Raw genomic sequence first — 27,017 nt, 5'->3', positions numbered from 1 at the left:
ATAAACTGGATCATCTCAAGCATTTGTTAGTTTAACAACGAACAAAAAAAAGAGAAGAAATCAGGAAAGGAGCAAATACTTTTTTAAAGCATCCAGACCTATTTCTAGTCTCTCAATACTTAAATAATAATATTTTCCTTGAGTCCAACTAACATTATTACAGATCTGACACATGAATCTACATAAATTGCATTTTGTGGTTCTGCAACCCACAAACTAGTGTTTTTTTTTTTTATTAGGACAGACCAACACAAAGTTACACATTATAGTGAAGTTAAATAAAAATGATTATTTTTGTTTGTAAAGATTTAAACCAGATAAATGAGGTGTTTGTAATCACACCTCGTTTATTCTAACACCACTAAATAACAAAAGATTTCATTAGAATGAACGGTGAGGGTACAAAATGTTGTTTGGAGCTTTGAACCTTTCACAGATTTCACTTTTATTTCATAAAAGTAAAACAAGTTTAGCCTAAACGTAAAACCAGAGCCACAGTGGAATAGTCAAAGTCTGCAACTGAATCCATTTAGGAACCTTTAGCCTTTTTTTTGCCAAGATAAACAGGTAAACATTTTTGTCTCTATATGTTCGTGCAAAGCTGTCAGACTTTTATCTTAAAAGATATGCAGCTGTTTCATATGAAATCTCCCCAAAAAACACCTTGAAATATGACTCTAAGATGTAAAAAAAAAAAAAAAAAAAAGCAAAATAAAATCCACATTTCTTCTCACAAATGCTGTTTGGATTATGATAATTACATAGTGGTTACACAAGGAAGTAGTAAGTTTTAGGTTGTCCAGAAGGCCTTTGTTTCCATATTCAGAACATATTTCTGAAAACAGAAACATACTTTTCTCAAAATACAAAAACAACAAAATAAACGTATGTCAGGACTCTGGCTCCACATAAACAAATACATTCTCTTTTATCTTGTGTATCTCTGAGAATCTCATACTTCAAATAGCTATAATCAGATTGACAACGCAGTAAAATAAACATTTGCTACTTGATTGAATGAAGCCAAGAAAGAACAAACTAGATAAAAGTGGAAAGAGAAATGTTTATCTGATGGAAGGAGTGATGATCACACAGAGAAATATTATAAACCCGTGTTTTTTCTTCACATTTTGATGATTATGGCTTACAAATAATAATAATGATTAATAAATTCAGTATCTCAGAATATCAGTGTTGTAATAAGTTAAATATACAGAAAGTTGAGTGAAAGAAAAAAGTGGGGCATGAAAAGGTACAACAGGGAAAGAAATTGCAGCAGAGATTATTGATGAAAAATGATCAGAGGGGGCCTTGGTTCCCCCTCAGCCTCCTTTAGGGACGCCACTGCACAACAATGCCCTGATATCAATCTAAACATGTTGATTCTCAGCTTTAACAGTCAGACATCCGGCCCCATTGTTAAAATCCCGCCTTCAGAGTCAACGAATGCCCGGAAGAGAAAGTTATGGAGTTGGGAAAAAGCAATCTGGTGTCGACGTAAACACCTCCAGACATTTACAAAGGTAACCGTTTACACTGGAGACTGGAGGAAAATGGAAGATCCAGTTCTTTATATAACCACAAAATAATATTAATGTTAACAGCAGCAGCAGAGATCTTGTTTGTTTATGGAAGTACCTGAGCAGTGCTCCGCCGCACAGCTGCGCATCCGACCTGCCCCGCGTGAGAGCAGCGCTGCGATTGGCCCAGCCTGCTGGAGGCAGAGGAAGGGGGCAGATGTACTCTGCCAAAGACAGAAGACATCAACTCTCAGAGGGATTTCTAGCAGAAGAGTTCCTCTGCCTTTCAACAAAATGGCTCTCCTCTCATCTTTAGACTTCATGAGGCACAGGACTGGGATTTTATCAGATATGAAAAAAACATAACAAAACAAAATCAACAAATAAAAAAAAACAACATTAGACATGCAAACAGGTCAAGTTAAGTTGAATATTACACAAGAAATGGGGTGAGATGAAGTGGAAGCTGACAGATTCGTCTTCTACTTTTTGAGCTCACAGATGTTCATTTGTGGGAAAGAACTTCGGCTTTAGACACCAAGAATTAGCTGTGGAGCTACTAAGATCAATCAAACAGCCCTATAGTCTTTAAAACTGTTGGTGGTATGTTATATTTGAAACTTTTGCACAAATTAAGATAAAATGAAACTGGAAAATAAATACCATTACAGCAGTAGTTTTTAAAATGACATGGCATTTATTATTTGCTGCCTCGGGTAAGCTTGTTACAGTAGTGGAATTACATAAATAAATAAAAATGAGCTTGATAATTTCCATTCATTTTCATTATTTTATATTTACTCATTTCCAAGTAAATAAATTTTACAAAAAAATATATAGTCGCGATATCATGATGCTAATTTCAATATTTGAAAAGAAAAGATAAGCAGACCTGTCCATTATTAGAAATGAAACAATCGTCACAACTCTTTATTTCCCAGAGAAAGATTTCAAAGATCGGAATGAAAAATAGAATAATGCAAAATGTAAAAAAAAAAAAGAGAGAAAATAAATAATGATAAATACAAATAAATAAATAAAAGTAGTCAAACTAAGAAGATAGTGTTAAATAATGGTAAAGTGTAACATTTATAAAAGAGTAGATTATCAGGGTGGTTTTGTCAAGTTTGGTTCCTTTTGGATCATCTGAATTTCACATAATTTACCCAAATTTGCCACCAACAACAAAATTGTTCAGTTTTGTAATTATGTGTATATTTTTCATGATAAATGTTATATCCAGTCATCTAGGTCCAGTTTGTCCTGTAGTAACCATTTTTATTAGAATATTTTTTTCCTTAATAAATTAGTCATTAGTCTGTTTCTTTTTGACGCCTCTTGATTCAATCTGCCAAACGACAAACGCTCGCTCTCTGATCTTGTAGATAATGGCCCGTCTATCTCGTAGCGCACCGTTCATCTCTTTCCAGTAATCTTTTGTAATTGTCCCGAAAAACATGATAATTTCCCGTCTGATGATTCATCTTTTTTGAAGGGCAATTTTGTTTACAGAGACGTCATGAACATTTATGGTTTCGGTTGTGTGTAGGTTTTTGATTTTCTCCTTTATTTTGTTGTTTTTGATTGGGGTTTTTTATCGGATGTGTAAAATATCTTCCCATATCCCGAGTTGAGTTTTTTTTTGTTGTTTTTTTTACAAAGTTAAAGTTTATTTATCTATGAGAGGGCAAATTTGCATTATTACTATACCATTATCAATATCTTACTCGAAAGCGACAATATTATCGTTTATCACAAGAACTGCTGGGACAATTTCAAATTTGTGATCGTGACCGGCCCAGCCTGAGCAAAATAAAACGACTAAGTTGCATTCATAACTTCCTCAAACAGTTGCTCTTATCGTGTGCTCTGCTCCACTTTGAATCTAATTATATTAATTATTCAAAGCGATGATGACCATATCACATCTGGCTGTTATGGGAATTAAATTTCATTCAACTAAAACACTCTTCTCCTCCTCCCCACTCTGCTGAATTTAATACTGTACACGTCCTCCTGCAAGTAAGCTGTGCACTCTGGCAGGTCTGCTCTCTGTGCATTTCAAAGTAGATTAATTACACACTTTAACAGTATGTCGTTGCACAGATTGGATTATCATCACTGGTTGGTTGCTGTGTCGCTTTACTTTTACGAAGCAAAAAATAAATAAATAAATAAAAAATGCTGTATATGTGTTTCTCTTGCATGACGCCGTACCACCGGGACAGAGAAAACATTAGATCAAACGTGTTTTATCGACTTTGTGACATTGAGAATGCGCGTCGCGACGGCAAGCGAGACAACAATGTCACTGCACGAGATGAGCCGATCTGGTATCAACCTGGGCCAACTAAGCAGATCAGCGGGGAGCAGATAGCTAGCGTCTGGCTGAACGTGTGAAGGGATCAATGAATTTCAGGAGAGCAGGAGATGGAAGACCAGGAGCTTAGGCCACATGAAAGGGATACAATGGGTTTTTCTGTGTCAAACGGGGGAACACGGAAATGTAATCCTCTCTTTGGAAAGCTTTCCCAGTTATTAAAATATCACACTGTCCGTGGCTCAGATTCTGGAGCAAATTTGTAGTAGTGGAAAGCACTTTCATATTGGGTTGTTGTTGTTTTTTTTTTTAGATTACATTGTGGCTTTTCCTCATAACCGTAAAACATCAAAGCTGTCTTAAAGCCAGAAACCTGGTTTCTCAGAACAACTAAACACACGTTCCACTTTCAGGAACAAGACGTGCAGATTTTGTTGGGGCTGCGCTAGTACCACATTCTCCGGATTATAAGTCGCATCATTCAAAAACTGTGTCATGTATAAGTGAAGATAAGTCACATTTATTTAGGAATTGACAAACGTGAGAGAGACCTCGTCTGTGTCTTGTGACAGGTCGTGTTCAGTTAGCTGATTTTTCAACTGTCAGTTTTTCTGCTGAGCTTTTCACCAGCAGAGAGAAGCGGAGACGCATGCAGTTTAAATTGCATGAAGTGGTAACATGAAGGCCAGCCTGTAAGGAGGTTTTTTCTCTTTTTTGTTTTTTCGAAACAGCATGTTCTTTAAAGGGGAAGGACTATGTATCTTCCAGTGCAATCAAATAACTATGTTAATTACAGTTAGAAAATGCTATATTACTCTGTTAACCCTTTAACAACGTTTGTACCATTGTTGCACTGAGAAGTAGCTACTATAATGAGCTCAGCAGATGAGCTCAGTTCCACCCAGTGTTTGCTAATTGCTGCTGGCTAGTCTGAAGGAGCAGAGTAGCGGAGGGAGGATTGTTCTGTGAGGCAGAAGCTTGGAAACTGCATCTCCTAGGACGAACTGCGCCTCGAAGGCGGTGCTAGATCCACCCAGATGTTTTACACAGCTGAATGGTTGCCATGGGAAATTCAAGGATTTCTCAGACATGCATGAAAGAATCAGGCAATACTCCAGGTATGTTTTTGATGAGGGAACAACATTATAACTTGATGTAAAACTGAGAAAATGTGCAGTTGTTTATACGTAGTCTTGCTTTCAGCTCGCTATGAGAGAAATGGTAATGTTTAATCCTTGGTTCAAATGTGTCAATATGGATTAACATTTAACACAACAGTCAAAAAATGTCATGAAGAGGAAAAACAAACATATATATAAGTTGCACCTGACTATAAACCACAGGACCAGCAAAACTATGAAAACCTGTCTGACCTACAGCTGGGAAAATACAATACTTACCATGTTAGTTCGATTGACCAGTAAGCCGTCTTACAGCTCAACCTTTAAGTGTAGCAAAGGGAACAAAGCAGGTTGACATCTTCTAAGTTATCCATCTACTGAACCTTCCATTGTCTACACCCACTGATTTGTGCTAAGTTGCAGAGGTCATTAGGCGAGAGGTGGGGTACACCCTGGTCAGGTCGCCAGAGACACACAGGACATACAACCATGCACACACACAATTCAAAGAGAAAATTTGGGATTCAAACCCATGACCTTCTGCTGCAAATGGTGCTACCAACCGGGCCACCGCGCAACCCACATCCTCTTCCTATCTCAGCATATCTTGGAAAATCTCTCTTCAATATTTCTGACCTTTTCTCTGTCTTCCTCAGAATAAGTAAATTCTAGTACAGGACGATCAGGATGAAAAGATGGCAGCCATGCTGTTACCAACGGGTCCTGACGGCTTGCGGCGGTTCACTCGCGAATCCCTGGCTGCCCTGGAGCGGCGGGTGGCGGAGGAGCAGGCCAAGAGCTCCAAGGATTGCACCGAGGCTCAGAAGAACGCCGAGGCGGCCAAACCCCGCGCCGACCTGGAGCCGGGCAAGCAGCTGCCGCGCATCTTCGGCGACGTCCCTCCAGAGCTCGTCGGGGTTCCACTGGAGGACATCGATCCCTTCTACTACAAGAACCAGAAGGTGAAAACTTTTAGATTTTTTTTCTCAAAGTGAAGGCAACAGCGCTTATCTTTCTTTCTGAGAATATTTTCCCTCTCAGCTAAACAACTTCTCCAGTTCTGATGATGGGCTGGAAGCATCGAGTTGTAGTCAGATAGCAATTAAGTCAGTATATATGTATTTATTTGGTAATTTTTTATATTTCCATACACAAGTCGAAAAAGAAAAACCACAAAATGCTGAAAAAGAAAAAACACAACACAAAACTAGCACTATAATATTTAAATAATGTTTTATAATCTTCTTGTCAAACATTATTTAAATTCTTGTCAATGCCATGAACAAAAAGTGTAGACCAAAAAATAGTGCAGGTAGAAGCATAAACTTATTTTACTTTCACTTTCTTATAAATATAAAACTTAAATGACAAATCAAAGCAGCAGAATCTTTCCTGCATATTTTTCTAAAATCTCCCAAGAAATTCCAGCTGCTTGTAGACAAACTAATACAAGAGTGGATTGTCAGACTTTATTGTATTTGTTTGTTTAGCAAATAATTTTAATAATTTTCTGTAAGAGTGAAAAACAGTTTTCACCTCACAATTATTCCACTCTAACTGAAGGACAATTGTTTTTAAAGTTAGCCTTGACCTTTAGTATTTTTTTAAACAAATCCTCTCTTAATTCATAGTTTATTTCTTTAAATTCGAACCACTTTTGTGTACAGCTAGGAATTACACTAACCTTATAACAGAAATGAATCATTATACGTTTCAGATCTTTTAGATGTTTTGCTAACTTCTTCCCAGAGCTAAATAGAAGTTGGCTTAGCCCAGCGATGCTGTGCTGCCCATAGATATGCCTGTTTAAAAACTGTTTAACAGCGGTCCATCGGTGCATATTGCTAATAATAACCAACCAATAATCAACATTTCCGGCAGGTTTATAAAGTCAGTTGATCTCCAATGTTAAGCACTAATTACTATTTCTGGATTTTAAAAAGAGGGAAAAAGAAAATGGAGAAAGAAGCGCTTCAGACGTCAGTCTCTGTTTTCCCAGGTAAATCGCTGCTTCTTGAAATTTGTCATAGCGCCATGTTTGGCCTGATGCCCGTCACACTGACCAATCACAAGACACCAAATAGAGAGTTCTTTATTGTTTTTGTTTATTTATTTATTTACTTTTTTTAAACAATGAAACTCTTTGGCTGCAGCAGCGTAACAGAATTTAGGATTTTCTTACTTATTTTACCGTTTTGCTCTCAGTGCGTGATTTGTCACAGTTCCAGTTGTTTTGTTTTTTTAAATACTTTAGATATGGCGAGCCACTTCTTTACGACTGAAGACCCATACCCAAATATGAATATTCTTCCATCTTTCCAATCATGAGGACCGATTAGGAAAATGTTCCTCTGTGTCTCCTCAAATTTATTCTCTGGGTTAAACAGGAATATCTTTATTTTATTTTATTTTTTTTCTATTTTATTGTAATGTAGTTGTTTCTAAATTTAGAGCAAGATGCACATTTTGTTATAAAATATGAATTTATTGTATGATTTTTCACACATCTCAAACCAGGAGAAAACAAACAAAATAAAAAGAGGAATGTTGTCAATCCAAATGATGCACATTAACAATCCAACGACACACACACACACACAAAAAACAATATAGTTAACATGAACTTGTTAATATAACCCAGACATAATTTTCCCCTTTTTAAATATTCCACATTAGTTGATAAATAATAACTCATTAAAGAAAGAGTTTCATTTTGGAATGCATTTGGAGTTGCTGTCTTAGTGTCCACTAATGGAAGAATCAATAGAAACCTCCCTTTGGAGAGGAAATGTTAGCGATCCTTCAAATCATTTCTTCGTCGCGGCTCACCGTGACTAAGACGGCCTCTCTGCGTCTCTTTAGATATCTGTGGATTCTGAAATAGGATTAGCAAGTTTTGATTTGCTGAGCTGGTGGATCAGGCTGCCGCCCATTAATGGAGAGATGAAAACAGGACATGGCAGCCATTCTCAGGGTCTCTTTGTTTTGGCATGTGATGCGCTGCTGGATGGGAGGATTATCCAAAGACCTGGAAATATTTAAATAAATGCCACATCTGTTGGGGAAACATTCCGTCCGCTTTGGAGTTGCCTCCATTATCTCAACTTGCCCCGATGACTGCCTGTGGTGGAAGTTAGCACAGATGGCAGACAGAGAGATTGAGTCAACACTGTGCTGCTGCTCCCTCTCGGTAAAAAGGAAACAGCTGAACAGCTGCTGCCGGCTGACGTGCAGCCTCTCTCAGCAACATAGCACGAGAGATACGCTACGTTACAATGTTTGAAAATGGGATTTTTTTCCCCCACGTTAACACTGGTGTTTGTCTTTTGCTTCTCTTTGCAGACTTTTATAGTACTTAACAAGGGGAAAGCCATCTTCAGATTCAGCGCCACGTCTGCACTTTACATATTAAGTCCATTTCACTTCATCAGATCGATTGCCATAAAAATCTTAGTCCATGCATATCCTTTCTGAATGCCTTGTTGGTGTCCGTGTTTGTTGACTTTGCCGTTTTAGGTTAGGTTTGGAAGATGTTAGGATATTGTTGAATAAGGTGTCGTCTTAAGATTGAAGGTGAAAATAGAGACAGTCGAGGTAATAGTCACTGCGATTTGATGTCTCACCTGAGTTAAAGTTAATATGTAACTTTATCTGCCAGATAGGCCAGTTTCTAGTATTCAACAAATTCAAACTCACTGGTTTGTATTTCGCTAGAAAGTGTGAAATGGACACGTTTCTGATGAGTACGAGACAAAAATACAGTATATGTGGCAAGAAAAAAACAACAACGTTGCCTCGTAGTTTCAACGTTAGTTTATTACTCTACAGTGACTACATTATTCTGTGTTCTGGTTCACTACCAGCTTATTTTAGAAAAACAAATGCTGTATTGTGTATTTCTCTGCCACTCCACATTTTCCTGAACCATTGCCACGTTGTTTAGCTATTTCATAATGTTCACCATCCTGACCAACTGCTTCTTCATGGCCATGTCTGATCCGCCAACATGGACCAAATACCTGGAGTAAGTAAAGCTTTATCTCTCTCCGCTTTTCGTGTTTTTGTTTGTTCATCCCAAATGTTGCTAATGCAGAGTTGCCGGGGTCTGTTGCTTTATCAGAGACTCCTGCAGAATTACTAAAAATGTGAGTATATGCAGATGTGGTGCATGTCGTGTTTATGGCACTCCTGAACACAACGTCGGCATGCCGTGGAATGAGAAGAGCTTTGAACATGTTTCAAGGACTTTCCTGCTGTGCATGACGTGAAAGATTCAGTGGAAACGTTCATCATCTGAGGATTTTTACATTTTTGTTGCAGCTTCAACAATTATATGAAGCTTATTCTGAGAGAAAATGTTTGATTTCTTCCCAAGGAATTTGATGAAAATAGATAATCTGCAAATATTATAAAATGCTTACAAAAATACACAAACAAGAGATGCTAGAAGTTTCCTTATACCCACATCTTTGGCAAAACCTGAGGCTAAAAGTTTTAATGTCTAATTGATTCAACTTCTGTCAGCAACAGAGAAAACTAGTAGATTTGAAAGTGAGACGTGTAAAACGTTCTTTTTCTGATCATCTGTCACTTCCTGAAAAAAGTGAAGTGAAGTTTGTACTTTTTGGTCATTGCCAACATTGATAGTTTTTTGTCAAACTTCCCTGCCAGACCAGAGGATGATGACAAAATCACAGGTGACAACTATTGGTGACCACAAAACCCCCATTACAATACATTAAGCTCCTGCATTTATTCATTTAAACTTTTTTTTTAAGTTGAACTAAGCTACTAAGAATTTTTATTGATTTTCTGTTTTTCCCAGGCTGCCTTAGCTAGGTCTTATTTTCCCACCGCTCACAAGCCCTTTGTTGAGATGAAACTTTTTCAGATTGAGCTTTTTGGTTTGGTCTGGTGTAAAACAATAACCTGAATATTTGCACATATGTCCACTATTGAAGGGGCAGAATCATGAGTTTTCCAGACACTTTGTGCCATTCTATCGCACAATCAAGTAATTGACCCCCCATCTCTGAAAGTTGAATACATCCTCCATCTTTACTGCTTGATGTCTCAGATTTGTACATCGTTTTCCAGAAGGTTGTTGCTAATATCCTATTCCTATAAAAATAAAATAAAATGCTGTGGATATCAGATGTAGAGTGAAAATTAAATCTTTAACAGGCAATACAAAATGTATATCTTGCACGGATTTAATTAGCATTCTTTAAGTCATTAAACTTTACCTAGCTTAAAGTAGATTTACAACTAAATGCACAGCTGCTGGAAGAGGCTTCATGCTTTCACTTTATTAATACATTGCTGCTGCTCCTTGTTGTGCTTACAGTGCTGAATTCATATTTATGCTGATGACAATGTCCCATGCTGTCACTTTTTTTTTGGTTTCAAACTCTTTCAGCATGTTGTTCTTATCTTGCTCTCAGTTTGCTTGCTAAATCATTTCGTCATTGTTATATTTCTACAGATAATGTCAGTCTCTCACCAGACCACACCGCAGCTATTGTAGTTCATTTTAAAGCAGGGGTTAATGTGAGTGTAGTGCCCATAAAAATGTGTGTGTGTTCATCGTCCCGTTTCCAACGATTCCCAGGTACACCTTCACTGGCATCTACACTTTCGAGTCGGCGATAAAGATTTTCGCGAGAGGGTTCTGTTTAGTGCCGTTCACCTTCCTGAGAGACCCGTGGAACTGGCTCGACTTCATCGTCATCATCATGGCGTGAGTAGCCGTTTCAAAACAGTCTGTGTGATTTAGCTAAACCCCCTGAGACCAGTCATCCAGACTGGACGTCTGAAAACAACACAAAGTCACTTTTAATTCACTGAGCTGCATCTCCATTACAAATGTGATGACATTTCGCCAATGTTGAAAAAGCACAATTTGCAATAGCGGTGTTTCAACTAAAGAAACATAAGTTTGTTCACGTGATAAATCATTAAAACCATGTCGCACCATCATGCTCCAACTACCTTACTTCTTGTCCTATTCCTTGTCTTTTCTATCGTTTCCAAAAGTTTGAAATGTTACCTTGAAGATGCTTGAAAAGTGCTTGAATTTTACTGTGGGAAAAGTGGACAAACCCTTACTTTACATCACTAAACTGGTAACAATTAATTTTAATAATTTTTGAGCCACACTTAGACAAACTGAGGCAACAAGAGAAATAATAAACTCATAATGCGCTCCATCTTAAAGTTGCACCCGTCAGTTTGTGTTGTGATAATCCTTTATGATCTAAACTTTCCCTCCCCTCCTGTCTTTGCACCAAATTCCAGCTACGTCACTGAATTTGTCGACCTTGGGAATGTCTCTGCGTTAAGAACCTTCAGAGTACTGAGAGCTCTGAAAACCATCTCAGTCATCCCAGGTGAGGCAGCCGTCACCTCCCGGCTTCTTCCTATGTAAAGTTACACAGTAAAAAATGAGCAGCAAGATTTTGGCTTATTTAACAAATTATAGAGAAATAAATGACAGTGTTCATGTTTTAAAGTCATATTTTCATCATGTTATTCACACATTCATAAATGTCAGAGTTCCAAACTAATATTACTAATATTTGAAAGCTAAGTGTTTAGATTTCAAACTAACTTTTTAGTTTGGAAACTAAATATTTACCTCAGTCTTAAATATTTAGTACAGAAATAAATATTTAGCTTGTAAGTTAAATATTTAGTTGGGAGTTAAATATTTAGTTTCTGAACTAAATATTTAATTTATTAATTAAATATTTAGGAAGATAAATATTTGGTTTAAATTTAAGACTTACTTTAACATTTAGTTTGGAACTAAGTATTTAGCTTGTGAACTAAATATTTATTTAGTTCACAAGCTAAGATAGTTTTCAATATCTAGATTGAAAACTAAATATTTAGCTCCCAACTAAATGTTTAATTTAAAATAACTAAACAGTAAATATTTAGCTTTTAAATGAGTAGATGTCAAAGCTTAGTTTGGATCTCTGGCATGTATAAATGTATGAATAGCATGAAAATAAGACTGAAAAAAGAACACATTTATTTCACTATGACAGGCTAAATAAACTATAAAATTCTGCTGTTGATTTTTTATCGTGTAAATTTACAAACGCCACCCCATCTCTTCTCAGTCCTATTTTAAAAAATGTCCCACACCATATAAAAATCAGCATTGCTCGTCTTTTTTTTGCTGTGTTTCCTCCTCCGTCCAGGTCTGAAGACGATTGTGGGCGCTCTGATCCAGTCTGTGAGGAAGCTGGCCGACGTGATGATCCTGACCGTCTTCTGCCTCAGCGTGTTCGCCCTCATCGGCCTGCAGCTCTTCATGGGTCTCCTGCGACAAAAGTGCGTCCGGAACCTCGACCACTGCATCAACTCATCGTACACCCCCAACACCACCTTCATCTGCAACAACCGGACCTGGAGTTCGCCGGACGACTTTCTCACCAACGAGGGTCAGCGTTAAATGACTGTAGCTACATTTCTATTACAAATGTGCACAAATCTTTCAGATAATCTGCTAATGTCAAAAGAAAAAAAAACACAATTTCACATTTGTTTTTATTAAATAAGAACTGAAATTAAAATCACAGGCGAATAAGCTTGTTCACATGATAAGCTGTTAAAAAATCTTGGCAACGATGGATGTAAACAGTTACAAGAGATGTAGTCATATGGAACACCACAGAGGTCATAAATGTATGAACATTTCCCTTTACTTTGACGCATGTACAACAGGCAAACAATGTTAAAGTACTTGATGTTTACGCGTTAAAATGTCACTCGTAATTAGTGGATAAACAACGTTGACATCACATCAAAAATGTGTAAACTAAGCCTTTTTATGTCTCTTCCACACAACATCACGTTCTGGCAGTCTGAGTCGAGTTTCTTCTCATTGGCTGTTTCTGATCCTCGGCCAAACCACTAACATGCACTGCAGACATTGTTTACACGTTAACTATGTGTGACATGTTCACGTGTGTTTGACGCGTAAACATCAAATACTTTACACAGTGTTTGCGTGTTGTATATGTGTCAAAGTAACACACGCTTATGACACCTGTGGCGTTCCATAGTAACATATCGGCCATCAGAGGGAGGCATCGGCGTCTCCTTGGAAGTGGCCACGTATGTGGTGTTTTGGGGAAAATGCAATTGACGATTTTACAGAAAAGTTATAGATTCAACACTTTGGAAAGACGCACAACGTTTTATGAACTGTGCGCTGCTGTGTGAGTTCTGGTGGATCCAGCTGCACATTATCTGAACCCCCCCTCACCCCCACTCCCGAAAACAAACCATCATCCTCCTACTACTTCCTGTTGTCTTCTTGGTGGTTTTTGCCAGTAGTAACAACAGACTGTTGATAATCCAGCTATTTTCAAGTCACATTAGTGAAAGGAAAAAATTGTTTTCATTGCAGTTTTGTGAATACACCTGTTTCGATATGGCCGAAAAACCACCTCAAGAAAATTTTTTGGCGAAACTTCAAAATCGACATGTTTCCACTAAACAAATGTATTTTTTTGTAATTTCAATTTGTGCAATTCTATGGTTAATGGAAATGCAGCTATTGCCTGCTGTCTACAAGCACTTCACACATGCACACTGCTCTGCTTTCACCGAACTGTCACTCTTCCTCCCTTAGATAATTTCTACAAAGTTGAAGGGCAGAAGGATGCTTTAATATGTGGATATGGAAGCGATGCAGGGTAAGTGAATCTGCGCTTATTAATAATCTGCGGGTTGTTACGTAATGTTGAAATGTTTACCGCCGTAATGGCTTCTGATCCCCTGCATGCCGCTCTGTACAATAGGACACGGAAGCTCGGAGGCAGTTTTCATGTTGGCATGAAAACACAGCAGGGGTTGATTTCCTGTTGGCTCTAACATTACAGTCACTGTGGGGCTTAATGCACAGGGCTGTGATCTCATCAGAGGGATGGGCGCGCCATGAGAGAAGCTGCTTAATCACGTCAGCGCTGCCTTTACAAAGAAACTCTGAGTTGACAGCTGGAGAAGAGCTGTCATCACAGATTTTGTCCCCCAGAAAGCCAAATAAATATAATTAGGTTCACTGGAATTTATCACAGCACTTTAAAGTGATGTTTTGTTAATGTTTAGAGAAGATCCTGTATTCAGTACTACTACTGATTAAAATCTGAAAACAGCCTTTTACGTTACATAGTGGATTTCAGTTATTTCTTACCCTGTAGTCCAAGTTAATTTAATTAATCAAAATGCAAATCAAGAATTTATTTTCCTTTTGAGCGGACGACCGTTCCCAGTCGAAGGTTTGGTCGTGTGTTCACTCGATGTTTTGCTATAAGTGAAATAATCTAGCAGGGGAACTAATCTGTTTTCAAATGTTGACTGAAAACATTCTCCTATATCTTGCTGAAAAGTTACTTCTAAGTTAGTTTTGTCTTATTTCAAGCATACAAAGATGTTTGCACTAAAAACTAGACAAAAAATTATTTGGTGAGGTTTGGTGTTGTTGTTGCAGTCTTCATCCATTTTCCTTTCTTCTATTCTTCTCTCCCACTTTCCTCACTTTCTTTTTTGTCCCTCTGTCCATTGTGGTTGTACGCTAAAAAAGCCATATCTGATTTGAGTAAAGTTTTATTAAGACGGTCAAGCGGAGCGTCGCAGCGAGAGCTGTGTTGCCACGGACACGGTGGAGGTAGTTAGTCGCATAATTATCCTGCATCAGAGAGCAGCCACCCTGCCGTTTTTAATCCCACTTGGACGGCAACCTCCCAAAAAACACAGGAACTTAATCTCCTCGAGGAGGAAAATCTGATCCAGTAATTTCTGCTGAAGTCAGAGTGAAAAGAGAGGAGGGAACTTGGGGTAGAAGTGATGTCATTAAGCCTTTTAAATAGTAGGTTAATGAGCTCAAACTAGACATTCAAGCTAAACAGCTGGATGTTTTGGGGTTTTTTTTTTACCAGTCATGGTGACTTTATACCTTTTTGTCAACTAGTTTTGTTATCTCACTTTGATTTTACCGTTGCCTTATCATCAAAAGTGATGTTGTGTGTAGTGTTTTTTTTTGTATTTCCTTGCCATTACACGGCTTCAAAATGAGATGACACAGAATCACAACATGGATGACAGATTATAGGTCAAAAGGGCTGCAAGGTAGCTTATGTGTTTGTTTGCAAATTACGTGGCAGGCTTTTAACTTATGCGGCGTTTATGGTGGAACTTTGTGCGGCGGACTGTGGAGACAGGCAAGATACTAAGCAGGTCAGGACGGAGGACGTAAAACACAGAGGATGCTTAATCTTTTGAGTGTATTCCAACAAGTAATCCCTGAGTAGATTTCCAAATTAAAGCTCTGGATACGTTATGATGACACACGCTGTCACACACATGCGCAGAAGCAGGCACCGCTGAGCGGTCAGAAACACAGGACTTGTGCTAATTCAAATTCTACTTTCAACCTGGTCACTAAAGTTTGTTGTATATTGTTTGCCTTTAGAGTTGAGGACGTTGTTCATCAGTCCTGGTATTATGGTTAGGCCTGTTCTTAACCTCTTGCATCTCGATGCCCACTGGGAAGTCAGGATTGTTACTGACTGAACTGACATGTTTAACTTTTGCCCTTTGCCTCGCGTGGAAACCCGACAAATTTTCTTCTGCTATTCATTAAATTATATGAACTGTAAGATTCTGAGTTGATCTCCTGGAGTAAAAACTGAAAAACATGTACAGCAGCCTCACCAAAGATCATTAGAGTTTATTTTGTTATTTTGAAATGCAAACTGAAAAAAAAAATGCCCTCATGTCTTCTTCTGAGGTTTTTATTTTGTCTCCTTTAGCAGTTCTTGCAGCAGCGCCACCACAGGCGGAGGAGTGAACTGGTTTTTCAGTAGTTTGGTTCGTCTGACACAATGCAGTGCCAAGCGAACATTTGACACTGTGAACCAACATTTGTTACCTGTAACATCCATTCATGCACAAGTCGTCTTCTTGTGCATGAGTGGACGTTTAACCTAACGTGAGCATTACGAATGCGCGCGCACACACAAGAAAAACACAATTTCACAATTGCGGTGCTTATATTAAAATCGCACGATGACGGGCTACGTCATTATAAAAACCCACCGCCGCTCCATCATCCACCCACTTCTTCGTAGCGTCTTTGTCATTTCCACCAGTAGTAACATCTGATTATGACACGACTTGTGTGATTTGAAAAAAGTGTTTCCATTGCAGTGTTGCAAAATTCACTCATTTGACACCAGCCAAAATATATTCCAATTTATCGAATATGACTATTGGAATAAACAGGATCCGGTACAGGAAGACATTTCCAGCCTCACACAGACATCGCCGCCCTTGACGTTAGTCAGAATTTCCGCTTAGCAGCCTGGTGAGACCTGCAGCTGTTCTCACAGCCGTGCTACGCCGCCCAGATGTTGGCCAGCCATTATGAAATTATTCCCCTCTCACATTGACATGGAAGTGCAGCTTGTTCTCAGCTGCAGGACTTAAATATCTGCTGTAACGCCACTGCGCTAACAATGAAGATCAGGGATGGAGGCACGGAGCCAAACATTTTTTGAAGCTGTTATTTGATATCCATCTGGCTGAGTGTAATCTCTTTAACTCGGGTTTATTTTAGAGCTTCGGCCTGAAACAGGTTTCAAGTGCCGTATTCAGTTAGGGGGTGGGGGAATGGTGCTAATGGAGCTGCATCCACTTACTGTATCAAAGATGAATAAAAACATGTAGATATGAGCGGTCTTTTTAACCTGAGTGCCAACAGAACTGCATCTATCCTGCCTGCTTCTAATGTATCAATCATGTCATTTAATAATCTGTCTTCTTCTTCTTAATTTTACATCCGTCACAGGAAGTGCCCGGATGGATTCGATTGCCTCAAAGTGGGAAGAAATCCAAACTACGACTACACCAGTTTTGATACCTTCGGTTGGGCTTTTCTGGCACTCTTCCGACTCATGACCCAAGACTATTGGGAGGAGCTCTTTCACCAGGTACAGCAGATTTTAATTCATACATAAATCATATCGAAAGTTTACTGGTCATTTTTGGGAATGGATTCGATCAAAGGATATTGGTGCTTTAGAACACCAATATCAGGAGGTAAATCAAATTGAAAATCTGAAAGTACTCGACAATACATTGTCCAATTTCACTGAGCTTGAATGTGTTGTCAAGAAGACTGTCACAAACTATTCTCGCAAAACTGGTAGAGACATATCCTAAAAGGCACAAGATGGTTCCCCAACATATTGACTCATAGGGTCCAAATGCCACAATCTTTATTTGGGAAAAAAAAAAAAAACAATAAAATTGTGCAGCATTTATTGTCGGTAAAAGTAGAGATTATCTCTTATCCTCTGTACATAACTTTACTGTGTGAATTTTCCTCAGACTCTGCGCTCAGCAGGGAAAACCTACATGGTTTTCTTTGTGCTGGTGATCTTCCTCGGCTCCTTCTACCTGGTGAACCTGATCCTGGCCGTGGTGGCCATGGCCTACGAGGAGCAGAACCAGGCGACCATCGCTGAGGCCTGGCAGAAAGAAAGGGAGTTCCAGCTGGCCATGGAGCATCTCAGACGAGAGCAAAGAGTAGGTGCAAGATTCTCCTTGGGTGTGTGTGTGATACGATGTAAGGACCATTTTTCCAATACTGTACTGTGAGGACTGTTCCATATGGGGCCCAAAGCCAAAGCCCCATAAGAAGAGGTGTTGTACTTGGGTTAAGGGTAAAGTTTGGATGGTATGAGTAAGATTTGGTTAAGGTTAGGATTAGGAATAAACTAGTAATGATTAGGCATAAATGCAGCTACTAAAAGGAATAGAAGTCAATACAAAGCCTTCATTTTGCATAGAAGTACAATCTTCAGAGCTGTACATATACAAAGATGTGTGTGTGTGTGTGTGTGTGTGTGCTTTCAGCTTTCGATTATAAATTACTCTGTCGCATAATTTCTGTCTGTTTGAAGTTGGCAGCCAAAAGACAAGCACAGGAGACAGACTCCATTGTGTCGCCGGAGTTATCGCCGTTCTGTCTGAAAGCAGGAAGTATTCGCCGCAGCAGCAGTAGAAGAAGAAGATCTCACAGGACTCTTTCAGAGGAGACAGCAGCTGAAGCTGCTGAGGAGAGGCTGGAGCCAGTGGATGAAATTGTGGTACAACAAACAAGTTTCACCCAGTTGTTGAGGTTGTACCCTACATTAGCTAATGACTTCCTCCCGTTTGTCTTTCTCTCTCTGTAGCCTCCTCTGTCCCCTCTGCCAGTCCACCCTCTGCTGGCCACGCTCTCCTCTCACCCCCTCAGCACCAGGAGAGCCAGCCAGAACAGCATCTTCAGCTCCTTCCGCCCTCGCAACAACTCGGAGGCTGACTTCGCGGACGACGAGTACAGCGTCCACGGGGACGTCTTCAGGAGTCGCGCCAGTTCGACCGCAACGCCCTGGAAGAAGAGGACGGGCAGCGTCAGAAGCCACTGCTCCCAGGTGTTGACCCCCAGCCTCAACATCAATGGACGACTCAACGTCTTGCTGGACCAGAACGGCATCGCCGCCATGGGTCTGCTCACCCCGACCTGCGTGCCGGCTCACAGCATGGAGAAGTTGAAGGAAGAAACAGTAAGAACAGAACAGACAAAATACCCAGGTGTTTCACATTAAATGGGAGAAAATAAGGTTAAAACGGTTAATCGCCTTAATCACGGTGAATGAAGATTAATTGATTATTGGACTAATCATCAACTTGGCTGATTAGAAATTGATTAATTGCAAGGTTTCCCCCAGAAAACCTGCTAAGCCCGGTGGTTGGGCGCTACGGTGGTCATTCATCCAGCGACCTGTTGAATTTTTGAGTTAAAAAATGTTTAAAGTTGACAGGAAATTTGAAAATATCACTTTATAGTTATGTATTATTGAAAGATTGGAAGATTAATACCTGAAACACCAACTATAGAATCTTAAAAAATGCAAACATTTTAAAAAGACTTAAATAAATAAGCAATGCTTAGCCTGGTGGGGGGCACAAGTAAAGCCTGGTGGCCCGCCAGGCTTACAATACACTAGGGGAAACCCTGAATTGTTAGCAGGAGTACACAGACTCCACAAAAGGTTATCTTCTGAATAAACAACATATTTGGAAGAATAACTGCAAAATATATATACATTTTATAATTAAGATAAAAACACCTGGATCTATAAATATATTGCACCCAAAACTCTTCAAGTTTTAGCTTCACCTGGTTCAAATTCACCAAATGAATCCTATTGTATTGCATTTTAAGCAAAAAAAAGTTTATTTTTTTATTTAAAAAGAAATTTAATAATTTATTTGCATCTTTTAATGTATTTTAACATCACATTAAAAAAGTCATAAGAGGTTAATTAAAAAAATCTGCAAAATGTGCCAGTTTTTTATCCGATTATTCAGTTGGATAATTAGGAGAAAAATCAATTACGAAATCAATTGTTAGCTAGAGCCCTAAAAGAAAACAAGTATCGACCAAAGCAATATATCGGAGGACATTTATTTATTCCTTGTCTGCCAGAAGCCATGCAGCGGAGTGGATCCGGCTCCCAGGCCTCTGCTGCAGCCTTCGCCCAGCGTCACGGAGCGCTGCTCTGTGCGCAGGAAACGAGCTCACAGTTCCTTCAGCTTCTTCAGCGACGCCATGGAGGGTGGGTCCATTTCACTCCTCCAATAATATCCAGGAAACTAATCGAAAAAATTATTATTATTATTATTATTATTATTTTTACTTTTCCACCTGATTTGGGTTTCTCCTTGCAGAGCTGGAGGAATCGAGGCAGAAGTGCCCCCCTTGCTGGTACGCCTTCGCCAAGAAGTATTTGATATGGGACTGCTGCCCCTGGTGGCTGAAGTTAAAGGAGTGTGTGAAGTTCATGGTGATGGATCCCTTCCTGGACCTGGGGATCACCATATGCATTGTGCTGAACACCCTGTTCATGGCTCTGGAGCATTACCCCATGACTGATGAGTTCAACACCATGCTGTCAGTGGGCAACCTGGTAAGAGACTCTTCAGCGATAGGAGCTGGAACATTTCCTGCATTCAGCCCACTTTCCCTCAAGTGCTGTCAGGTTAGCAGATACGAGCCGGCTGAAGAGGAAAATGGTTTTCAAAACTGATATTGTATTTCAACAATCGACGAGAAGGATGGGTTTTTTTTTAGCTTCTAGGACGATGGGTCAAAGGTCCTGTTGTTGAGACATTTGCCTGGTGAGAAGCAATGTTTCATCAGGAAATGGTGGGCAGATTTAGTGTATTTGTATAGTAAAAGTTAATAACACTATTATTATCCCCTCAAGTAGGGGTGATGTCCACTGTAAAAAAAAAAAGACTCTACTTTATGGTAAAGTAAAGTAAGTATTTTACCTAATCCCTACTTAGGTAAAAGTAGGTATTTTGTGGCTACCAGAATTTCACAGTATTTTTTTTTTTACTGTAAAATTAGAGTTTTATCAGGATATTTTGTGGCAATATTCTGATAAAGATAAAAGTGACCTTGAGAACCATTTTATTACTTGTATGACAACCCCAGAAACACAAGCCAAAGGATAATCAATGAGGGACTAACATCCATCATTTGTTAAAACGACTCAAGCATTGTAAACGTCACAGTTGTCTATTTTATAAACTTTAAAACGTCTTTATTTTTGGACGAAGCACACACAAGCCAATGTTTGTTTACACAGGAAATGGAGGTCTGGGTTATTGATCCTCATAACTTCAGAAATTTTGAACTGTTCCTTTCCTGTTTATTTTGTTCAGGGCAGTAACTTAACCCTTTTTTTTCATTGTATGCAACGTTTTAAAATTGCACGATTGATTGGGCCTTAAAGCCTAAAAAGTAGACATTTTGCAGTAATTGATGAGGAAACTGTTGTATTTTTAGAGGTAGATGCGATTAAAGGGTTTCTAATCCAACAATGTTCCTCTGTGTATTTTAAAGAACTATAATGCTGATAAAATATAGAGCAAATTCTTTCCAGGTTTTCACAGGGATCTTTACAGCTGAGATGGTGTTGAAGCTCGTTGCCCTGGACCCATATTACTACTTCCAGCAGGGCTGGAACATCTTCGACGGCGTCATCGTCTGCCTCAGTCTGATGGAGCTGGGCCTTTCCACAGTGGAGGGACTGTCTGTCCTGCGCTCTTTCAGACTGGTACAAGAAACCTTCCGCTCTCGGATTGTGTTGCATTGTTCCGCTTTGCATTGTTCAGATAGCTAATAACAAACAAACCCATGTTTATCTGTTCTTTATCCATCAGCTAAGAGTGTTTAAGCTGGCAAAGTCCTGGCCTACTCTCAACACTCTCATCAAGATCATTGGGAACTCTGTGGGCGCCCTGGGGAACCTGACGCTGGTGCTGGCCATCATTGTTTTCATCTTCGCTGTGGTGGGCATGCAGCTGTTTGGCAAGAACTACCAGGACTGCGTGTGTAAGATCGCCTTTGACTGCCAGCTGCCCCGCTGGCACATGAAGGACTTCTTCCACTCCTTCCTGATCGTGTTCCGGGTGTTGTGCGGCGAGTGGATCGAGACCATGTGGGACTGCATGGAAGTGGCCGGCCAGCCTCTCTGCATCCTGGTGTTCATGTTGGTCATGGTCATAGGGAACCTGGTGGTAAGTCACAAACAATTACTTTGTTCACTTTGACCTATAGTCTCACACCTGTTGAGAGTAAATAATTCTGTTTTAGCTAGTTGCAAAGCTGAAACTAAAGGAAATGACATGCTAAGAAATGTCCTCAAAGCTAAAGTTAACGGATCTGACACACTAGCTTAGATAGAGGCTAACAAAAAGAATGACAAAGTTTTGTTTAATGCCATTTTGTCCTGCTAGCTCCTAAAGGTAGCATGAGAAATGGACCAGCTGTATTTTGGTAATGAAATTCAACTCACTGACTCTTCTTCAACCTCATACATCAAGAACTCAGCATGGAGAGATGATAATTCTCCTTGAAACAGTGTTTCAAGGGTCCTACTCCCAAGAAAGTTCACTTTTCATAGTGAACCATTTTGTGCACCTACGTCACGTCTGATGTTGTCAGTTTAGAAACGAAGCCAAGAGACGCATCTTTTTTTTTTTTTTCATTAAATCCTTATTTCACCATAAAACTACACTGTACTCTTCAATTTAGGAGCAGAGCAGAACACCTCAGTCAATTTAGTTACATTCAATTACACAAATAAAAATGTCTATTTATTTATTCTTAACTCACCATTTCCTGGTTTTAATCCTGACGTCTCAGACGTGTCGATAGTAATCCATGGCAGACATTTTTAGAGTTTGTTCTCAAGCGAAAGATGACTTTCATCCATAGATTATGAATTTCAGGTGATACTAGAGCACTTTGATGGAAGCATGGTACTTTCATGTACAGTGGACCTGGGCGGGTTAGGAGCCACAATTAGATCAAATCTGTAAATACTTGAGATTACCTCTGGAAACACTTATGTCTGATTGTTTTAATAGTTTAAACATCAAATATAACTTAAATCTGCAGCGGGTACGTTTTATAAAAAATACTGATTTTTATGTTTGTTGAACTTGTCACCATATTGTGACAGTTTGGTGTCAGACAGACAATATGTGAAAAAATCGATCTCTTCCGCCTTCTCCCAGTGCTAACTAGAAATGTTTTTATTTACATTTGAATACCAATGTTATTTTTTATACCCTGCAATAAGTGACCTTACAACTAAACCTGTCTTTTGAGAGTTGACTAAGTTTTAGATGTTTCCATTTCCATTTTCATTATTTATCTTTGGTTATGAATTCCAAATCTTTGAGGTTGGAAAGCCTCCTCGTCATCACCCTAATCTTCAACTCCTGCCACTGATTCTCTATCAGATTCAAGTTAGGACTCTTTCTGGGCCTCCACAAAATACTAATATTCCTTCCAATCAGAAGAAATATGTTGGCAACATTAAAATATTGCTTCAAATCTGCCAGCGGGGTGAATAATTATGGGATAAACTGTAAATATTTTGGGTAGGGAATGGAAAACTCTTGGATTATGTGTCTTTTTTTTCTCTCTTATTAAAAATGGTCAGGGTTTATCTTAGTCAGTCACATTAAACTCTTAATACCTCACATATAAGAGACAGACTTGTATTTAAGACGCACTACTGCTTCTTCTAGCTGGTGGAAAAGCAAGAGAGCGGCCGGTCGGCATGTAGCGGTTTCTGTTGCATTGTTTTACGTGCAGATCTCATTAGTGCCTGTCGGCTGCCATGCTAGGTCAAAAATCCACTTAAAACTGTTCTCTTATTGGATTTCACTGCACAGAAACCTTCTGTAGATGATAATCGTGAGGAAGCAGACTATCTAAAGGTTAATCCAGGGTGCTTGGGGGGGCGAGAAGAGGCCGTTTATCGCAAATCATCCCATAACTGCGTGGCTCAGCAGCTAAAGATGATCCTTACCAACTGTGCGTGTCACACACACGCACACACACTTCCTGTTCTTGTGTGTGTGTGTGTGTGTGCGCGCATACAGCCCACACACACCAAGCCAGCTGACAGATTACTTTTATGTCGTGTCCTTTGAGCCTTGACTTAAAGGGGGATGCAACAGCTGATTCCATATGTGATCATATATTGTTGAATAACCTCCTGAACTACCAAGCAGGATTTAGCGATGTTGACAAATACGTGAGACACATCCGGTATTACTTTTACTCACTCCTTTATGTGCAAAGCCTGTTTCACATTGTGCTTTTACAGCACAATTGCACAGTGAAGATATGAATATGATTTAATCTCAATAACTCCATTCTTGCTCTACTTATCAGCTTCTGACAAGTTTTCATTCCCCGTTCAATCGTTCAATGAACCACAGCCAGTTTCCCTGTCCCTGCTCAAGAAAAGCCTCCCCTCAGTATGATGCTGCCACTACCATGTGCTTCTGCCTGAACCATAAATTCTCCCGGGAGTTATTGTGATAAACGACAACATTTGTTGTTTTGAGAGAGCTTTTCAAGCAAAGTATTGATAACGTAATGGTAAGTCTCCACAACCAATAAACTCTGATTTTATAAGGAACACTTGTCACTGGAACTGGAAGATATTTCAAATATCCAAAATAAAACCCAACAACTATAAAAAAAAATGGAAATGAAACCGTGAATAAAGTGGATTATAAACAAAACTGTCCTTCAAAAAATACTAAGCATTAGAATGGAAATTATCGAGCTCATTTTAATTGATCAAGTTAAGTTTATTTCTGTAGTGCATTTCAGCAGCAAGGCAGATCAAAGCGCTTTACACCATAAAAACATCATGCAGACATCACAAGGTTTCCCCCAGAAAAATCACTAAGCCCGGTGGTTGGGCGCTAATCCAGCAGTCTGTCGTGTTTTTGAGTTAAAGATGTTTTAAAGTTGACAGGAAATTTGAAAATATCACTTGATAATTATGTGTTATTAAAATATTGGAAGATTAACACCTGAAAACCAACTAGAAAGTCTTAAAAAAAAACATTTTAAAAAGACTTACAAAACATAAAAAGAAATGCAAGTCTGGCGCAAGTAAAGCCTGGTGGCCCGCCAGGCTGATGATACACTGGGATAAAACCTGCATCAACTATAAAACAAGCAATAAACATTACATTCTGTCAGATACCATAATTAAAATCAAATATGTTGATCAATATTTCAGTTTCTACTAATCAAAGGCCGTTCTAAACAAGCGGCTTTTAGCCTTGATTTGAGGACCTCTGTTTTTCTGCTTACCGTGCGATTAATTGATTAATTGCATAATTTATTGCAACAGGCATACATATGTCATGTTCTGTTCAGAGTGATGTTGTAAGTAGCTTCGTGTTTCACATAAAATCCCACAAGATATCTCTAAGTTTGCGGATTTAAAGTAATCAAATTTGGAAAGCTTCAGGATGCACCGATGCTTTTTGAATGGGGTTTTAATTGAAAATCTGTATTCTTAACAGAATTTGTCTAACCCTTGTGTAAAATAACATGTTTTTCCATCCCCAGGTGCTGAATCTGTTTCTTGCCCTGCTGCTCAGCTCCTTCAGCTCCGACAACCTGTCCGCTCCTGAAGAAGACGGCGACCTGAACAACATCCAAGTCGCCATCGGCCGCATCCACGCCGGCGTGTCGTGGCTCTGCGGGAGCGTCGTTGACCTCTTCAGCCACGGCTTCAGGAGTCAAAAGCAGAAGGCCAAGGAGGCCGGTCAGGCTGAGCAGATGGTCGGAAATCACATAGAGAGCAACGGGGGGATAATCGGAAGCTATGGAGAAAAGTACATCCTGCCTGAAGAGGATAGTTACATGACCAACCCCAACCTGACCGTCGTGGTTCCCATCGCTCCTGGAGAGTCCGATGTGGAGTTTCTGGAGGAGGAAAATTCAGAGTCATCAGAGGATGAGGACAACAAGCCGGTAAACTCAGATTCTCTGGCATTTTATATTTTGTTCTAAAAATAATTTTTCAAGAAAATAGGACTTTAAAAACTCTGATTCCCTTTGCTAATTGGCTTGAATTCTATAAAACAGTATCTATTGTTTGTGTTTGATTTTGTTTGTGTTTTGCGTTGCATTATTCTGCACAACAAGGCTCCTGCAATGTTACGACAATGTTGCTTCTGACTCGCTTACAAACTGCTAAACAAACTCCAACATAACCTGTAACCTGCTGCGAATCCTCTCCGCTTTCATCTTAACTCTAAGCACCCGAAGAAAATTTCATTCAAGCGTTTTGTCACCTCACACAATTGTTAGTCTTCACGCTTTAAAGCTAAAACTTAGTTGAAGCTTCTCCTAATTCATTTTCTTACATTCGCTTCTGCCAGAAATTATACTGACTGTGACTGAACTGAAATAAGTCCAGATATCCTTTGGTGGATTTTCCCAATTTTCCCACATTTTGCTTCTTTTGTCTGAATCAATAGTTTGCTGAGGGGTTACAAAGGATCAGAAGGGTCTCGTTGTACAAAATTGTTCTGGTGAGATCCTGGAAAGCTGCTTTAGTTTAAGGATGGGCACTTTAAAGAATTGTTTGTTTTTAGCAATTTTTTTCTAAAGGTGTGGAACAATTTTCTGGAATTTTAACAGAGCTGTGTACCACTCGGTGTAAAGCAAAGTTGGTGAACTCACACGCAAACATGTGTACAATCATCCTCTTTTAGCTTTTTATGTTTTGTCAAAAACTTTGTGCTTTATCACAATTTTATTCAATAAATAAATTTAAAGTAGAACCAATAGCCCTCAGCTGTCACCCAATTAGCTCTTTGAAGATCTTAAATTTTCTTAAAAAATAACTGAACAAACAGAATCATGTAGATCAAGAAACACACCAGGGATTAAAAAAACAACCTCGAGGCTGAATACAAATGCATAACAAATTTAACATTTTTTTTTGTAAAAATATGTTTGCAAGGAACTGTAACTACTTTGAGTACAACTATGACTATTAGTAGCGCAATTATTTGTTTTCCAGTTGAATTGAACAGGAGATAAATGACATTAAAGGGGAAATGTTTGTTTTTTTATGATTCATCATTACCAATTTTTTTTCTTTTACATCACAAAATCTAACATTGTAAGAAAGGTTTGTAGATTGTTTTGTCGCTACATGGGCAATGTGTGGTTTTCTGCACTGTGAGCCAGCTAGCTTTAGCAGTTAGCTTAGCTGCACAAATAAAAAAAAAAGCTGCATCTTTGTGGAATGGACTCGCAGGCCACAGTTTAGTTATTAAGAAAACTGTAATTCCCACAGTAATTATATGTTTTTGTTTATTCCTTTAAAAAAAATCTAACAAGTTAAGCCCTGCATCCCCATTCCGCCATCGCTTTCCAGCTAGCTTAAAAGTGTGTTGGAAAGCGGTATCCGGAGCGCGAGGCGTGTGTTGAGGTGGAGGTTATCTGTCTGCCTGCCTCTCTCTCTGTCTGTCTGTCTGGCGGGCGGACAGGAGTGGGCCAGATGTGAAGCCGGGCTTTGTAGAACAGATTAAGCTCCCACAGCTGAGGAGAGCCAGACGAGGCCAGGCTGAGCCGAACAGCCT

At 39.2% G+C, this 27,017-nt stretch overlaps 1 protein-coding gene across 1 annotated transcript in view; it reads left to right on the top strand.

The window, feature by feature from the left end:
• The first annotated feature begins 84 nt into the window (after positions 1–84).
• The window catches only part of LOC106932363 (sodium channel protein type 2 subunit alpha-like), a 39,826-nt gene continuing 12,893 nt past the window's right edge, over positions 85–27,017 (top strand). The window contains exons 1-16 of the mRNA XM_088014701.1: positions 85–5,923; positions 8,304–8,422; positions 8,896–8,985; positions 10,573–10,701; positions 11,259–11,350; positions 12,170–12,412; positions 13,609–13,672; positions 16,825–16,966; positions 17,367–17,564; positions 17,942–18,127; positions 18,215–18,586; positions 19,513–19,642; positions 19,755–19,993; positions 20,978–21,151; positions 21,258–21,614; positions 24,988–25,395. Of these exons, the coding sequence (XP_087870827.1) occupies positions 5,657–5,923; positions 8,304–8,422; positions 8,896–8,985; positions 10,573–10,701; positions 11,259–11,350; positions 12,170–12,412; positions 13,609–13,672; positions 16,825–16,966; positions 17,367–17,564; positions 17,942–18,127; positions 18,215–18,586; positions 19,513–19,642; positions 19,755–19,993; positions 20,978–21,151; positions 21,258–21,614; positions 24,988–25,395 (3,210 nt within the window). The 5' untranslated portion in view covers positions 85–5,656. The remainder of the gene's footprint in view (positions 5,924–8,303; positions 8,423–8,895; positions 8,986–10,572; positions 10,702–11,258; positions 11,351–12,169; positions 12,413–13,608; positions 13,673–16,824; positions 16,967–17,366; positions 17,565–17,941; positions 18,128–18,214; positions 18,587–19,512; positions 19,643–19,754; positions 19,994–20,977; positions 21,152–21,257; positions 21,615–24,987; positions 25,396–27,017) is intronic.

This window comes from Poecilia mexicana, unplaced genomic scaffold, assembly GCF_051168715.1.
Source record: "Poecilia mexicana isolate PSO_F unplaced genomic scaffold, ASM5116871v1 scaffold_17, whole genome shotgun sequence".
Lineage (NCBI taxonomy): Eukaryota > Metazoa > Chordata > Actinopteri > Cyprinodontiformes > Poeciliidae > Poecilia > Poecilia mexicana.
Note: the sequence above shows the minus strand (reverse complement) of the source record. Positions and strands in the feature narration are given on the sequence as shown.